Source organism: Meleagris gallopavo, chromosome 3 (assembly GCF_905368555.1).
Source record: "Meleagris gallopavo chromosome 3, MGAL_WU_HG_1.1, whole genome shotgun sequence".
Classification (NCBI taxonomy): domain Eukaryota; kingdom Metazoa; phylum Chordata; class Aves; order Galliformes; family Phasianidae; genus Meleagris; species Meleagris gallopavo.
In genome coordinates this window covers 22,705,698-22,722,770 of record NC_139406.1, presented here as the reverse complement: position 1 = coordinate 22,722,770, position 17,073 = coordinate 22,705,698, and the positions used below count along the sequence as shown (strand labels likewise).

The 17,073-nt window shown below is 34.9% G+C and overlaps 1 protein-coding gene across 1 annotated transcript in view; it reads left to right on the top strand.

Annotated features, from left to right (window-relative positions):
• The window catches only part of TRIO (trio Rho guanine nucleotide exchange factor), a 225,100-nt gene that overhangs the window by 138,591 nt on the left and 69,436 nt on the right, over positions 1-17,073 (top strand). Inside the window, exons 22-33 of the mRNA XM_085220442.1 lie at positions 59-253; positions 378-493; positions 1,015-1,081; positions 1,853-1,962; positions 2,660-2,729; positions 3,198-3,287; positions 5,183-5,275; positions 6,986-7,097; positions 9,097-9,287; positions 10,457-10,558; positions 12,667-12,809; positions 13,415-13,514. Coding sequence (XP_085076568.1) covers positions 59-253; positions 378-493; positions 1,015-1,081; positions 1,853-1,962; positions 2,660-2,729; positions 3,198-3,287; positions 5,183-5,275; positions 6,986-7,097; positions 9,097-9,287; positions 10,457-10,558; positions 12,667-12,809; positions 13,415-13,514 — 1,389 coding nt within the window. The remainder of the gene's footprint in view (positions 1-58; positions 254-377; positions 494-1,014; positions 1,082-1,852; positions 1,963-2,659; positions 2,730-3,197; positions 3,288-5,182; positions 5,276-6,985; positions 7,098-9,096; positions 9,288-10,456; positions 10,559-12,666; positions 12,810-13,414; positions 13,515-17,073) is intronic.

Genomic DNA, 17,073 nt, shown 5'->3' with positions numbered 1-17,073 from the left:
TGATCCCCTTCATGACAAGTAGAATTAGTAATTGTTTGATATTTTCCTGTTTTCATAGCAAACCAAAGAGAGGGTGAAGTTGTTGATACAGCTGGCTGATGGCTTTTGTGAAAAAGGGCATGCTCATGCAACAGAGATTAAAAAATGTGTCACGGCAGTGGATAAAAGGTACAGAGACTTTTCCCTGCGCATGGAGAAATACAGGACCTCTTTAGAGAAAGCTCTGGGTATTTCCTCTGATTCCAATAAATCGGTAAGTGAAATTGGAGTGTGATAATCGACACATACAAAAATATATATATATTTGCTTCCTTTTGATTTATCTGTAGTTTTCTTCTGACTCCTTCCTTAATCAATTCTTTCTTTCTTTCATGAAGAGCAAAAGCTTGCAGCTGGATATAATCCCAGCCAGTGTCCCTGGGTCAGAAGTGAAACTGCGTGATGCTGCTCATGAGCTTAATGAAGAAAAACGAAAATCTGCCCGCAGGAAAGAGTAATGAATTTATTTATTTTTAATAACTGAGAGTGCATAAATCAATCCTGATAATGAAGCAACTGTCATGACTTGTCTGGAAGCTTAGAAATTGGATAAAAAGTAAAAGAGAGTAATACTATTCAGTAGCTCCTACTGCTTTTCGTTCACATGCTCATTCTAATAGGAGAGTGTAGCATGTCTGAATCTCAAACTTTCAAAGCCATCCTAGACTTGTGTTAACCTGCTTTTTTTTTCTTTTTTAGAAATAATGTGAAATAAATGTGTAAGGAGAGGAAAGAGGATAAGCATTTGAGAAAATTTCCATCTCTTTCCCCATTTCTTTTTGCACTGGTTACTAATGCAAGAGTGCTATCTCTCATGTTTCTTTCATGTCTTTTTTCTCATAACATTTCAGTTCTCAGACTTTCTTAGAGCAGTGGAAAAAGCAAAAGCTGATGAGAAATGTGTATTCTGGTTATTATGTATTCAAAACGATTATACAGATTGAGATTTGATTAGTCTTTCTGTTGTCATCTAAGGTTTATTATGGCTGAGTTGATTCAGACAGAAAAGGCTTACGTAAGAGACCTCCGAGAATGCATGGATGTAAGTTTTCTTTCTCAATGATCTTTGAAGACAAGATTCAATCTGTTGCTTTCTACTTCTTTCTGATTTTTAAAAACAAATGTTTAGTTTGTTGTCATAAGACCCAATTAACTATTTTTTCAGCTATTATGAAGAAACCTAAAATTACAGCTTGATATCAGCCTCTTCAGAATTCATTCTATATGTTTTGCTTTTGCTTTCGTCAATACTGTTTATCTTTTTCTTTCTTTCTTTCTTTTTTCTATTTTTTTTTTTTTTTTTGGAGAGGGAGGGAAAAGGGAGTGGTTTAATTTATGTGCTTCGCTTGCAAGAGAGGACAGCTTGCGTTAATTCTCTTATTATGTGTATCACATGTTCTGCTACTCACTGACTTTTTGAATAGAAATTCAGGGAGATTCCATGGAAAGGTGCCCAATGTTTGTTATGTTCAAGCTAGTAGTGTTCAGTGTTAGCTGCTACACACAACATGAACTTCTAGACGGGAGACATGACCTTGATAAGCAATATCCTGAAGCACTAGAGGTTGTCAAGAGCACTATGCATTTTAAATGATGGAGTTTCAAGGACTGTATTAAATTGTCAGTTTTAGAACTTAAGTTTTCCTGTCAAAATCACAAGGTCTGTGTATCACAACAGACAATGTCACAACTGGTGTTGATGCTGCTGCGTGATCTTCACCAATTTCTCTCTGTGAATGCATGCTTACAGATACCTGAGTGCTTCTGTTCAGCATTCTAATGACCTTTCATGCATCTTTTTTGTTCTGGGCAGACATATCTATGGGAAATGACAAGTGGAGTTGAAGAGATCCCACCTGGTATTGTAAACAAAGAGCATATTATCTTTGGAAACATGCAGGAAATCTATGAGTTCCACAATAAGTGAGTGACTTATCTCTCATTTCCATTTTACTAGTAAATCCACATGATGACCTAAGGGATTTCCTAATGAAAATATTGTGCATATGAATAATGGACTCTTTGCCATCAAAAATCTAAAAGATTTCTCCTCACATTGCTAAATTGTTTCAGTTGTTCCTTTTTGCAGCTTGGCATATGCCATTAGAAACTCTCTTTTTCAATCTCAGACATCTTTGAGCTTTTAAGAAATTATTTGGATGCATTAAAATACTGCTGTAGGTTTTCCAGTTGTCATGAAGAGATGGAAATCACTAAACTCAACAGAATACAGATATTGCACAAACATCAATATCTTTAGTTAATGTGAGCACCCAAAAATAATTCAACCTTTTATTTCTCTTGACATGAAGACTAAACTTTTCCTGAAACTCAAAAAGTAGGGAACCTTCTAGATGAAGAACTACGTTCAATTTTGTGTACTGCAAGTATGTGCTGAAGCAATTTCTGATCTTTGCATCAGAACTTGTATTGAATTGCTTTATATTAGTTCTTATATTACACATTTGTCACCTATTCCTTTCTTCCTATGTTAGCTCATGCTGTTAGTATGAATTAGAGTAAGTTTTCTGTCTTCATTCACAGACAACAGATCAATATCAGCTGCTCTAATGAAAATATTTCATGTGCCTTACACTGTATTTTTTTTCTCTATCCATAGTATATTCCTCAAGGAGCTAGAAAAATATGAACAGTTACCAGAAGATGTTGGACACTGCTTTGTGACATGGGTAATGTACTCAGAGTTGCATATAGAAATAATAAGGGAGATAGGAAGAAGGGAAGGGTGGATAATAGATCTCAAATACCTTTGTATTTTGAGTTTCTGTAAAACTATTTTTTGAAATTTGAGTAAAATTTTGTATATCTTTAACTGAAAAATAATTAAGGTATGGTTCTCCGATGCCAGTGCTTTGCTCCTCTGAAAGTTTACGTGGGTTGCCTAAACATGCATGTGGATTTTTCTTTAGTTCAGTATCTTTTTATTAGCTATATATTATCTACTTTTACATACGTTACTGTAGTTTTCAGTCTCATTTTTCTGATACATTTTATTGTGCTGCCAGACTTGAAAAATAATTCTATGTCATTTAGTTCCTTGAGACAGAAGATAAGTTCTTTGACAACTGTAGAAAACATTTTTGAGACAGAAGTTATGCTCTCTGATAACCTGTATAAATTTTCATTTTGATCTGCAGGCAGACAAGTTCCAAATGTATGTTACTTACTGCAAAAATAAGCCAGATTCCACCCAGCTAATATTAGAACATGCAGGAGCATACTTTGATGTAAGTACTTTATGTCCATCTTAAAAATATGTTTTGCCATTTTGAATAATGTACTTATATTTATTTATATGAAGTGCCTTATTTCTTAAGAATATGCAAGTTTCCTGTTACTAATAATGCAATTTACTGTCAACTTAAGAAAATCAATCATATCTCTTACTCCCTTAATTTATATTCCTCAATTGGTCTCTTAAATCTGTCAGATCAGTGTTAGAAGTCACTGTTACATCACAACAGTTCAGAAGTGCAAGCAGGTTTGGGCAGCAACAGCCAAAACATAAATCTCCAGTTCTCTCAAGCACATTCTGTAAATCTTAGCATTTTAATTTGCTTAGGTTGCATTGTACAAAATAAAAATGACAGTCTTTGTTAAATTTCTTGGGGCAGCTTTAACTTGTAATTGATTGCAATGGTAATTCAGTTGACTTGCACTGTTCATAGCTGCTAAACCAACCATTGCTCCTTCAATCCCCAAAGTTATTCGGTCTACACATAACATTCCACTTAGGAGAAGACCAAAGTGTAGCAGCTGTTAGAGCTTTTAGAGAATTTTGGCTGCCTTGAAGGACATGTTGGTATGGTTGAACACACATCTATAGGTGATTCAATGATGTTGCTCTCTACTCCTTTTTGTTTCCACCTTTCCTGTGCTGAGCTACTAGTAGTGACAACAACATTTTTTTAGGATTGTTTACAAAAGCAGAGAGGGGGGCATTTAAGTAATAGTATCACTGAAGCTCTTTCTGTTAATTTCAAGTCTATCACTAAGGTGATAAAGATTCTAAAGGTAAAGTCCTTCTGTGAAGCCCCTGTTTAGTTTATGGTCATTGTACAAGAGCAGATGGGCTACAGGAAAACAGGCAGATATGACCAAAAAATTTCAAAGAAAAAACTTAGTAAATGCTACTTTAAGAATCAATAAAGGGCTCTGATTAATTTGTATTAAAAATTTATTCTTGCTACCATTTTTGATGCAATGTCCTTTGATCCCTGTATTTTACTACTGTATCCAGGGCTCTCAATTTCCTAATCTGTTTTAGGTAGAATAGAAAAGTGAAGGCATGACTGTATACAGGTAAATTCAAGGGGTTGCACTGAAATTCCCATCTTGGGAATTTCTGATACTGTAATCATGGTTTAAAAGCATATAGCTACGGTGCATCAACCTGCTGTTTGAAATTGTGTGGTTAAAATACATACAGTACTGTAATAAATGGCAAATGCTGGCCTTGAAATTCAACCATGATTGGTATTTGAAATCTGTAATTCTTCCCTGTAATTATCACATGATTATATTTTCCTCCTTTAGCTTATTGGAGGACTTGTTTGTTTTTAAGTGGCTCTGCTTTCTTTTCAGTCTCTTGTGTAACCTCTTTCCTTTGGTTAGAAAATGTTACTTCTTGCTCCCCCTTGTGGCTCTGTAACAGCTCTTGGGGAAATACACTCCATAACTATCAGTTGATTTAGCAGATGATGCCAAGAAACTTATTCCTCAGCCTTTATGCAATAGTCCTCACTTTTCCCTGGAACACTGAGATTATTTTTTTTTTTTCTCTCCTGAAGGTAAAATAACAGGAATTATAGATCTTACTTAATAAAATGGTTGCCACTTGTTCGATATCCCTCATCACTGCTATTTGAATTTAGGTTTGTTGAAACATTTTACAGGTGTACCCTTAGATGTGTTTATACAAAGTGAGCAGGCAAATGCACAGTCAAATCACTTGCTGTGGCTGGAATGTATTGTAGAATGTATTGTCATCTTCTCATTTATTTACTTATTTACTTCTTGCTAAAATAGAAATGTTGGCTGATGTCTATCACATAGCCATCAGAACAGGCTTGAATCTGCTTGTGGGTACTCATAAGTCCTCAAATGTTTGCTTTTTGTATAGGAGATACAACAGCGACATGGACTGGCCAACTCTATCTCTTCTTACCTTATCAAACCTGTCCAGAGGATAACAAAATATCAGCTTCTTTTAAAGGTCAGTACTAATTCAAACTTCTTTCTGAGATTCTGCTGCTCATAAGAAATCAAAGCTCTTTCTGAAATCAGAAAGGCTTTTTTACTCTTCCCTCTGAGACTACAGCATCCTGAGCAGGCATACTTTTAAAAATCACTGAAAATGAAAGAAAGCATAAATAAGAAACCTCTAGTCCAGATTTCTGTAAATCAAAAAGATAACTCTCTATTTAGTGTATACCTAGAAAATATCTTTAGCATTTCTGGAGCAAACAAGTAATTAAGGGCTGCGTAAACAGGCGTATTTTTTTTAAATCATTTCTGCAACAAATTTTCTACAAACCATTAACTGTGTTTATGGTACAAACTACTGTAAAATACTGGTATGTATGTCTATCAAATACCTGCACATTTGTTACTTCTAATGTTCCTAGTGATGTCAAGTTGGAAATGGATCTACTGTTTTAGTTGAAACTATTTTCTGTTCTCCCCTTGCAAAAAAAAGATGCAGCTTGATTAAGTTAGAACTTACAGAGATAGGCTGTCATGTTGTAGAAGTTTTGGGGACCGATTTCAACAGTTGTTGAATCTAAATATGTCTTAGGTGATGCTGTATTGAAGGGATAGGATAGATTGATTTCACCAGTCTTTTCAGAGCCAGATAGCTTTTCTGCATAGTAAAATGGATATAAATTTGATGAATGTTGGATTTTCTTTTCTTCTACGTGATAAGAGGTGTGAAAGGACGAAGAGCCCAAATCCTGAGTGATGGCAGAACATTCCCAGTTTCAGAAGTTCTGTTTATATGTCCACATAATATTGAAGCTACCAATCTTCTGCCTCTCAAAGAGGACATTCAGTTGCACTTCTCTGCTATTTTGTCATCCAAAATTTAAGTGCAGCATTGTTCTGTTTTGCTGCAATGATGGATGATATTGGTAGTTAAGTGGAAATAGGCAATTATGATTGTAAGTAGGAATCACTTGGCTTTCTCATTAAAAAGGAATTTAAAGTTGAGTGAATTAACAATAGCAGAAGAAACATAATACGTTCTTTTAGTCATGCAAGCTACATTTTATCTTGATACCATTCAAAAACTCAAAGAATGTGAGGAAATTTGAATATCATGAATGAGCATCGCCTTAAATTCCATTGTAACATTTCAGCACATTCCCTTCTCTAACTTCTGTCCATCATTTAATAGTTGTTTGTATACAAAATTTTTTTTTTGTCTCTAAGAGGCTTTCAGCTGATTGAAGACAGAGTAGAGTACATCATTGAATATTGGAAATGAAACAAAATAAATCCTTTAATCAGCAGTAGTACAGATCAGGTATTTGGTGCAATGGAGTGAAGGTTACACACAGATGCTTTTATTCTGTCCCATGTTCCACCAACTTTATGAGTTAGGACCTGCACTGTTCTGGATCTTGACATAGTGCTACATCCAGTAGCTGCGCCTGTGTTTACAGGAACAAAAAAGTCCTTAATGTGTTTTCTAAAGATTTATTATTAATCAGATTATTTAAATTAGAGGTGTTTAGGCAGAAGTTTAGGCTGCTCTATGAAGAACAGTTGCTGATAAGTACAAAGTATGCTACCACGTCATTGGAGGAATAAGTTTAAAATAGATTTTACATGCCAAAAATGTTTCTTTGTATGTTAGAAGTAGCATTTAATTGTCTATCATATTAATGTAGAGAGGATGCTCATGTCTGCTTATCTTTTGCAGGAGTTGCTCACATGCTGTGAAGAAGGTAAAGGTGAGATTAAGGATGGCCTGGAGGTGATGCTTAGTGTGCCAAAGCGAGCCAATGATGCCATGCACCTCAGTATGTTGGAAGGTAGGATTCAAATCTTCTAACTCAGTCATATTTAATAACTTCTTATGTTACTGTACATTGAGGAAATCTGAAGGACATGAAGACTTTTCGTCTCTGTGTTTGTATTTTGTATATCTTTTATTTGGAGGTAAATAAAATGCAGTTTTACTGAAGAAAATAAATTGTTGGACAATGGATAGAGTTTGTTAGTTTTTTAAAAATGTTCTTTCATCCTACTCAACATCTCTGCCACTGCAGAATTGAAAAATATGTACACTAACAAAAGTTTTCTACTATCCTACTAAGTTAGTGGTCAGATATAATAACTTTGGCTAAATTTGCCAAGCAGTGTCCTTAACTTCTTTATGAGAGGAACATAAGTGTATTAGAGTTGATTTTTCTGATTTATGTATCAAATAATGGCCTCCAAGAAATTTGTACTTTTCACATCTGTTTGCTGCCTGTTTCTTAACAGACTTCTGGTTGAAGTGAAATGTATTTTCTGGCAGTAAAAAGTCAGCATAAGCCAATTTAGTGCGAGTCTTAGCCAGTACAGCATAATCATGTGCGTGGCAGACAGTTGATATTGGAAGTAATTGCTTCTATGTGCTGAGAACAACTTTCTGCCAAAATCCATTTTGCTGTTGGCACATTATCATGTATGACGGTGCCATCATACATTTAATAATAAAACTGGGTATTTCTTTTAAGTTAAAAGCAGAGCAACTCTAGCCTGCCGTTGCAGAATAAAAACTTACTGTGCTTTCAGTCAAAATTGCTTTTCCTTCTCTGTGCCTTCTTAAAACTTGTCATAGAATTTGCAGTACCATGCAAGTTAGTATAAAATGCACCTTGGTTTGACAGATGCTTCTTGGTTATGTGAGTGCCCTAGGTCATCACTCTTCCCTGATTGTAAACAACAGGAATATTGGTCAATCTTAAGGATCCATTCTAAATGCTTTGTTCAGGAGATGATGTTAGTAGAAATGCTGACCAGCATTGGTAATGATCTTCTAATGCAGGGAATGTGACTCTGGAGAATATCCTAATCTTTTACATAAGTTGGTTTTATAACAAATCATGCGTGTATAGTTGAGTCATTCCATGTTAAACAAATACAGTGAGTGAGCACATTTCCTCTTTGTGTCTCTGGAGGTTTTTGAATGAACATGCTGAAGCAACTTACATCTGATGTTCTTCATATTTTTCCCTCTTTAGAACTTTAAGAACTGTTGTTCTCTTGAGAAGGATGGTGTGTTTTTCTGTTGAGACTATTGGCAAGCAGTATCTCTTCACAATGCAGTTTTATACTGCTCAGAAAAGTATGGAAGACTAACTTCTGTTATCCTGCAGCTCTAAAACTCCATATTAACCTGGGAGAACACTGTTGCTAGAATTCATTCGTATTCTCGACCTTCATCTTTGTTATATGTAAAGATAAATAATCCAGCTCCTATTTCTTTATTGCAGAGTGGATCAGTGGCAGGCAGATGGCAGATCCACGTGGCAACAGCTCCAGACTGCCATCTTTTTTCATTCTCTATTGGAATATGTTTGCATGCTTGTTGCATGCACAATAGGGAAGCTGTATCAGCAAAAGAGATGGCATTTGGGAGCCATTGTTGTCAGAATGTTATCTGTTGTGTCTTTGTAAGCTGCTCACTTTTTACAGTAGCAAAAACCTCACAAGAAAAATAATTTTCTTTGCAGAGAAAGTTTTGAGAAGCGAACAGGGCTTCCATTTGTCAGTGAAATGCTGCCAGAATAGTTGATAAATTTCTTAACAGTTAAATTTCTAAATTTAGGCATAGGCTTGAGCTACAGTTTCATTTAGTTTATTACAATGCTGAGGCTTTTTTTTTTTTTTTTTTTTTTTAGCATTGCTTCCTTGGAATTCTATCTTTTGCAAGCTGTATTTGGAAAAAATAGATTAATTGCTTAATGAACAGAAGCTGTGCTTTTTAAACTTCTCATAATATCAACTTTTCATGATGATATTTTCTTCTCCCTGGATTTTTAGGCTTTGATGAAAACATAGAATCTCAGGGAGAGCTCATCCTTCAAGAATCCTTCCAAGTTTGGGACCCCAAAACTCTAATTCGAAAGGGAAGAGAGAGGCACCTTTTCCTTTTTGAGATGTCCTTGGTTTTTAGTAAAGAAGTAAAGGACTCAAGTGGAAGGAGCAAGTACATTTACAAGAGTAAACTGTTTGTAAGTATGGGAGACTAAGTAACCATATTTAGAAAACTGGCAAGATGATTATGATTATGTTCAGATCATTTAAACTTGGCTGACAAACTGGAACAATTGTAGTACACAGTGTAAACTGAATATTCAAACTTTTCTGTTTTCTCATGCTTTTGAGGACAAAAGAGTAGGCCAAAAGCGACTGCTGAAGGCTTTATATTAATATTGGTGTGCTATAGAAAGAAGAAGGGTGGAAAGAATTTACAGAAAGCTTTTATCTTACTAATTTTTACTAGTCATGTTACAGTAATAGCACTAGTTTTATTCCAGTGGGTATGTTCCACATATTGGCCTGTAAAGGCAAGAACTCTTTGTTATGGAAGTTAATTCTAGGTGTCTACTGTGGCTAGTTACCTCATGGTAATTTTTTTTTTTTTCTTTTACAGAATAAGTGATAGCTCTTATGGTCTAATGAAAGAGTGGAGTGAGATTTGGAGTGAGAATTCTTGTAGTTTGAGCTGTATTCCTCACTTGTAATTTATCTTTCTATTTATTTATTTATTTATTTTGGAGCAGAGCCTATATGGATTGTTTAATAGAAACAAATTCACGATTGTTATTCCAGTTGGAAAGCAAAAACATTTTGAATGATAATTGACTATAAAGTTCTGACATCCAAACATTCCCAGAAACTGGTTGTTAGTGCAGTTGTCCCCAGGGAAACTGCATTTTTTATTTTTTTCATCTATTTCAGAGAGAATGAAATTCTATGAAAAAGAAAAGCATAAAAATCAATAACTAATGAATGTCCCCGATAAAAAATTAGCAAAGAGAAATACTAACATTTAACTTTAACCAAGCATTTCTATTTATTTTATTTAGAGTTATAAGACTTCTTTTTTTGGTCAAGTCAGAAAAGTAAAATAAGCAATTCATTATTTAAGAATATAACTACTATAGTATATAGCTACTTTACTGGAAAAGTGCTTAGCTTGCAGTCATTGCTTTTGAAGAGGCCTCACCACCTCCTCCAGAATAAAGAATTATCTCTGAAGCTCTGAAGTTAGACTGAAGCTTCTAAAATTCTCTTTAAATAGCAGAGCTCAACTATTGAGAATATTAGCATCCCTTTGTGTCTCCTGACAAAAAAAAAATTCCATGGAGTCCTCACTATTTTTTTTTTTTAATTCTAGACTTCTGAATTGGGTGTCACAGAACATGTTGAAGGAGATCCCTGCAAGTTTGCTCTGTGGGTTGGAAGAACACCGACTTCAGACAACAAAATTGTTCTTAAGGTAATTTTAGTGTATATGCTTAGTGAATATATAGAGATATACTCAGTCTTGTAGTTGTCCTTGCTTTTTAGGGAGGCAACAAGTGATGATTTCTGCTACTTTGAGAGGGACAGCAGCTGACAGATAATCTTCTTTTGTATAGAATTGGCTGTGATGTACATTTAGCTAAAGAGAGTTGACAGCAGAAGGGAATCTGTGTTGGCCTAATGAAGAATTAAACAAACTTGATTTGGAAATAGGAATAAATGTTTTGATCCACTGGCTTGAATTTTGGAGCTCAAATCCACTAGGACAGGGCAGGTGATATCTTTTACTCTCAAACAGCTGCTGCTTGTTGGTGATGGTTTGTTTTGTGGCCCGTGTTTTTATGGAGAAATAGAAATAGTATGAAAGATTTTAATATGTTTATGTAGTCTGCAACTTTTTATAAAGGTTCTTGCCTGTGAATGGGAGTGTGTGCAATACCTTTAAATCTTGAATCTGAGGAAGTTACAGACATTAGTAGAATTCCTTGCCTAGTTAGGATAATCACTAACATCGTTTTTCATTTGGCTGTTGCATAACCTGGAGCCTACTGTTTCATTTTTAATGGCTAATTTGACATATTTTGAGGACTGTGTCAACTGAAACTTTTCTGTTTTATCTCTTAGTTGTGTTGAGATAAGTAAAAAGTTTATCCTCCCATTTACCAATTAATGCACTTACAAATAGACCTGTTTGTTTTCAGATATATTTTGGTGGTTACTCAATAATGTTGCTTTAAAATGACCACTCAACTTTATACATATTCCTAGTGAATTCCAGACTAAAGCGAAGCTCACATTAGTTTCTGTATACAAGCACTTGATGAGTGCAGGAAGATAGGATTTAGCATCACTGAATAATACAATATAATTTCTCAGAATGTGCTTTGCTATCTGAAGTGATCTTCCCACAATAGAATGGTAAAAAGGATTTTGTTTTCAAGGATGCTCTACATACACAATCACCTTAAATTGTTCCTGTTCTCTTCTGTTCTCTTCTCTTCTCTACTCTGAGTACAGAGTACTTAGATAATCTTTATGGTATGTCAAGTTTTTCAGTGGTTTTCTTGATTTTTTTTTTTTTTTTTGTTGTTGTTCATTTTTGAAGGTAGAGTGCAGCACATGAATAATATAAGTAAATGTCATGAAAACACTAGATAAAAGATTAAACACTGTATTTGATTTCTTTTCCTAAATACTTTTGTTTGTAAATGGAAAAGATCTTTTTCCTAGCTATTCATTGCTCCTTCAATTTTTTTGCACCTTTACAATCATATTTTCATTTCCCCTTTTATTAAATATTTACAGTATACTAGAAGCCAATTCGTTCAGAAGATAACAATTAAAAGAAATAAGGATTTACATAGAATAGTTTATTTAGATCTGCACCAATGCTTATATTTAGTAATGTTTCAGTTGTAGGGTAATAAAATTACATTGGATTCAGTAATCATATTACATATTGGATAGCTGGATATCAAATCTTTTCTAGGGTTATCTCCAAAATACAGACAGTATATTGCAGACAGTTATTGAAATGCAATCCCTAAATAAACTTTCTGCTTCCTTGTGCATTTCAAAAGTGGGAAGAATGCTACATAAGTAGTGTTGTGGAAGGGTATGTGTCACAATGTAAGTTAATTGATCTTTCAGTGATAGCAAGATATTATATTAAGTTAGGCCTAGTACATGGCATGAATTAAAAACAAAACAAACAACAAAAAAAAACCCACAATATTCAGGATGGTATTACTGGAATTCCTGAAGTAAGTCAATTCACCTTGTCTATCACGTGGTGCATACAAGGCTTCAGCCTTTTTGGGCTGTTAAGTTATAAAAGAATCTGAATCTTAAATAAAATAATTTTTAACAATATTAGCAATGTTGGCAAGCAAAAGTAGTACTGATGGTTCAAAATAAAGACAACTATCTTGAATTTCCATTTTTCTGTTCAAGTTTTCAAAAATGATTCACATAATCTTTCTTTAAGCCTTTCATCTGGTATTCATTCGTTGAAGATATATGTGGATTTTTCTCAGCTACAATAGTCCGTTCTGGTGTTTTTGTTTCTTTTACATATCAAAGGCATCTAGTATAGAGAATAAACAGGACTGGATTAAACACATCCGGGAAGTGATACAAGAAAGGACCATTCATCTGAAAGGAGCATTGAAAGAGCCAATCCACATCCCCAAAACAGCACCAACAACAAAACAGAAAGGAAGAAGGTAATTAATATTTTAAACAGTCAGAGATCTCTGAGTATGCCATTTCAACAGCACTATTTCCTCTGTCGTGCTGAATTTCTAATATCTTTCAGTAGATTGGACAAAACCAAGAGTCATTGTGGCCAGTTTTGTCATATTGATTTCTAGTTTCCTGCAATGCTACATGCGTTGAGATTTCTGTTCTGAGCAGTTCCTGACTAGTGCAGATCTAGCCATTACAGAAGGGATTTGAAACAGCAGTACAGGATAGCTGTACATTTCAGATTTTTACAATTCTGTGTGTGTTTCTCATACTCAGGTCCTTGGTATCCTTTGACAGAGCTTAAAATGTGTGGCTGAGCAGTCTGCTTGCTAGCTTTGGATTTGTTTCTTATGTGCCATAGTCCTGACTGGTTGGTTGTATTAAATTCAATGCGATGTTGTCATTGAACAAAAGAGTGCATGTAGAAAAAAAAAATTAAGTATTGAATGCTTCACCTTTGCATCAGTTATTTTGTCTAGCTTATATCTCTTGCCACAGTATTGAGGTGCCCCTTGTATAGAGTAGGATCTAACACATTAAAAATTAAGTGCTAGTGTTGTAATGAAAATTGAATTATTTGCAGAGATGGCGAGGACCTGGACAGTCAGGGAGATGGTAGCAGCCAACCTGATACTATTTCAATTGCCTCACGAACTTCACAGAACACGCTTGACAGTGATAAGGTAAGTTTCTCAGGTGCCGCTCTGTTGTGACAGCTAACAATTCATTCCTTAGTGTGAGTTAGCATCTGAAATTAGTAATAGCAGTATGGAAGCATCCCATCTTTTACAAATAGCTGTATTCAGTAAAGAAAATGTACTGAATGTAGTTGGTGTGCACAAGTGGTTGTCTGCATCCAGTAGGTCATAAAAGAAATTCAGTTTATTCCAAACTGAAACTGTTTTATTCTTTTTTCTGCCAGTTGTCTAAAGCATTGATGTAAAGTTATATTTTGTGTAAAATTTAATGCTGTGCATAGAATTTTTCACAATACCTGCCTTAACCTTTCAGAAGTGATAGGACTAGAGGGAATGGCCTCAGGTTACGCCAGGAGAGGTTCAGGTTGGTATCAGGAAAAATATCTTCTCTGAAAGAGTGGTCAGATGCTGCCCAGGGATGTGGTTGAGGATGTTTCTTGAACACCTCCTCAAGTTTAGATATGGTATTCAGGGACGTGGTTTAGTGGGGAAATACTGGTGGTGGGTGGACAGTTGGAATAGCTCTTTGAGGTCTTTTCCACCTTTATGATTCTGTGACTCTCTGAAAGCCTACCATCTATTTTTTGATGAAGTTGAGGTTGGTGATTTTCATGTGGTTACTTTTTGTGAAGCAAAAATACTATCCAGTGTTCACACATTAGAGAATTTTCACTTTCTGCCTGAGAGTAATGAAAATCACCATATTAAAGAGGAGTAACCCACCAGTCCAAGAGTCATATGATACCAGTACTAGTGTTTCCTTTTCTCCATCTTTGTCTGTAGATTCTGGATAGGTTGTCTCATAATGATAGCACAGATAGAGCTTCTCATGGATAGAACAAAGATAGGCATCAGAAGAGTAAAAATTCATATGTGAAACATGTGCTTATTACTTTGGAGTTGAAAGATTTCTGGCAAATGAGAAGTGTTAAGACCTTGCATGGAGGTAGAGATAGCTAATTGAATAGGGGAATGAACAAAAAGATAGGAACTGCTTAGTAAATTACTTGAAAACACTTTTCAGATATTTGGCCTATTACCTCATTGGTAAAATGGTTCTTATAAGCCCCTTATACTACACAGATACAGAGAAATATTTTCACAGTTCCCACAGTCATCTGAAAGAGAGTTTGTTTCCCATATTTTTGCAAGTCACTTAAATTCTTTGTTTTAATATTCGCTTGTAAAGAAGACGACAGAAAAAAAAAGAGGTCATAAGTGCTTAGAGTTGCTCTTGTATTTGTCAAAAATACCTTCTGTACTGACCTGGTATGTTTGTACTGAACTCAATCTGTAGTTTTGGTGGTTGTTTCTTCTATGGACATCTGTTGGAAAAATTGTTCCTCTGAGCAAGAAAAGTCTTTCAGTGACTCTTGCTGTTCTAATCCTTGTGTTCTTGCTTATCTATTTAGTGATTTACAATAACAGTATCTATGTATTGAGAAACAGTTTAATGTGTTTTTAGATTTGTTTAGTTTATTCCTCTGAACAGTCCCTGACTAGTGTAGATTTGGGATGATCTATCACACTCAAAGCCAAGACATGCTGTCTCTTATTTCCCCAACCGCTGACTAAGAGGTCAAGCTGTGTGAAAGATTTGGCTGGATTGTGCTTCAATTCCAACTGAGGTGGTGGAATCCATCCCTATCATTCACAGCCATTGCCACTCCTTGATTGTTTATTGTGTACTATTTAGAGGGAAATAGCATGGATTGTCTCCTATGGTGCTTCACAGATGTATCTCAGGCATGATACAAGAATAACTAAGAAAGTTGGCAAAGTGAAATGCCTTCAGAATTATCTTCCAGTCTGGCATGAGGAAGAGACTTACTAACAACCTGTTCAGCAGGATGTATAAGTTAAAAGGAAGAGGAATAGAAGGAAGAAAGAATGGAGAAAGTTTTTAAATATTTTCCTGACAAATTAAGTTTTAAAGTTGGTTAGTGTGATTAGTTTTGTTTTTAAAGTATATTTCAGTTTTCACAGTAGTGTGTAAAATTCTTGTTAGACTTTTCTTTTGACAAGAATAGACCAAGTCATACTGGCACTGGGCTATCTATCACCCATGCTATGTCTTATGTGTCCAAGGAAGAAATTTACTGACTCTGCATTCTTTTTAAGTGTGTGAATAAGAATAGCTTTGATTAGTTTTTCTAGTATATGGGGTTTTTTTGTTAAAGACATTAAGAGGAGAATTTTTAAAAATATTAAGAAACAGCAAGAGACAGAAGACCACGAAATAAGTGGGACATGTGGGCTGAACTTCAGGTTCATACATTGAGAATTCATTATCTGCAGTCTTTTGGGGAGTTAAAATTTGCCGTAGTTTTTTCAGTCCAAAAACTTAAAGTATGTTTGAAAGCCTTGCAGAGATTAAACAAAACAGTTTTAGTGATGCTTAGGTACTGTTGATGTAGTTTGTTAATTGGAGCAGATCTCAAGCAGAGCTGGTTTTCTCCACTTAGAAGCATTTAAAATATCAGCTAGTGTAGCATTAGGCAAGTGATAAAAATGTTTAGCACTGAATCATTTTAGCTGTTGCTGAACATTCTTCTGTTCCAATGTCCACTATTGTCCAAAAGAAAACACAATATTAAACACCTGATACTTACCACTGACCAGGTAAAACCTTTCTGTTTTATCCAATCATATGTACAAACTAGTTATTCTATTTAAAAAAAAAAAATGTTTTGATTGGAAGAACTATTTATTAAACAGGGAGAAGAATATAAAGAGTGAAATCTTCTATCCAAAACAAAATATATTTTCTTTCCTCCTCAGACATTTGCTTAGAAAAAAATAAAATTCGTTAGCTTTGGGAGTGGTTGAATATTGTGCAGATCAACTTTTTTCTTTACTTCCCATTTTGTGATTTAGTTGGAAATGCTTTCACAGCAGAAAATAACTCCTAATTAGCTTTTTTTCTTCTCTACCCTGTTTGTTTGTTCGTTTACTTGTTGAATGGAATTGTAAGTTTTGGTTGTTGACTCTATGATCCAACAGACTGCTTATAAAGTTAATATCCATCCCAGCTTCATGTCATATGAAAACTATTTTGAAAGATGAAATTAGCATTCAGAATCATTTTTGTAAAGGGGGAAATGAGCTAGCAAAATACCATGCAGTTTAATAGGGACTCGTTTGAGCTACATTGAACAGGTAAAATTGATTAACTACTAATGTAAATTGTGAGATTATTGAACAGATTTTGAGAAGGAGAAAGGCTTTCAAACTGTGTATAGTTTTCAGTCTGATACAAATACAAAGAGAGAGGAAACAGCCCTATAGTGATGGGCTCAGTAAAGAAAGTTCTCATTCTTTACTGAGCACCTGTAAAGCTTATATTAGGCACTGCATCCAGATTTGAATACAAAATTTTCTTAAATTACTGAGCTGATGGAGAAGTTCCAGGAAAGCTGAAAGTGATTAGTCTACCAAACATAACTTACAAGGTGAGATAGAGAGTTGGGGCTGATAAGTATAAAGTAAAAAGGCAGAAGGAAGAATTTAAGGCCCTGAATTGCATGAAAAGCAGAATTACAGA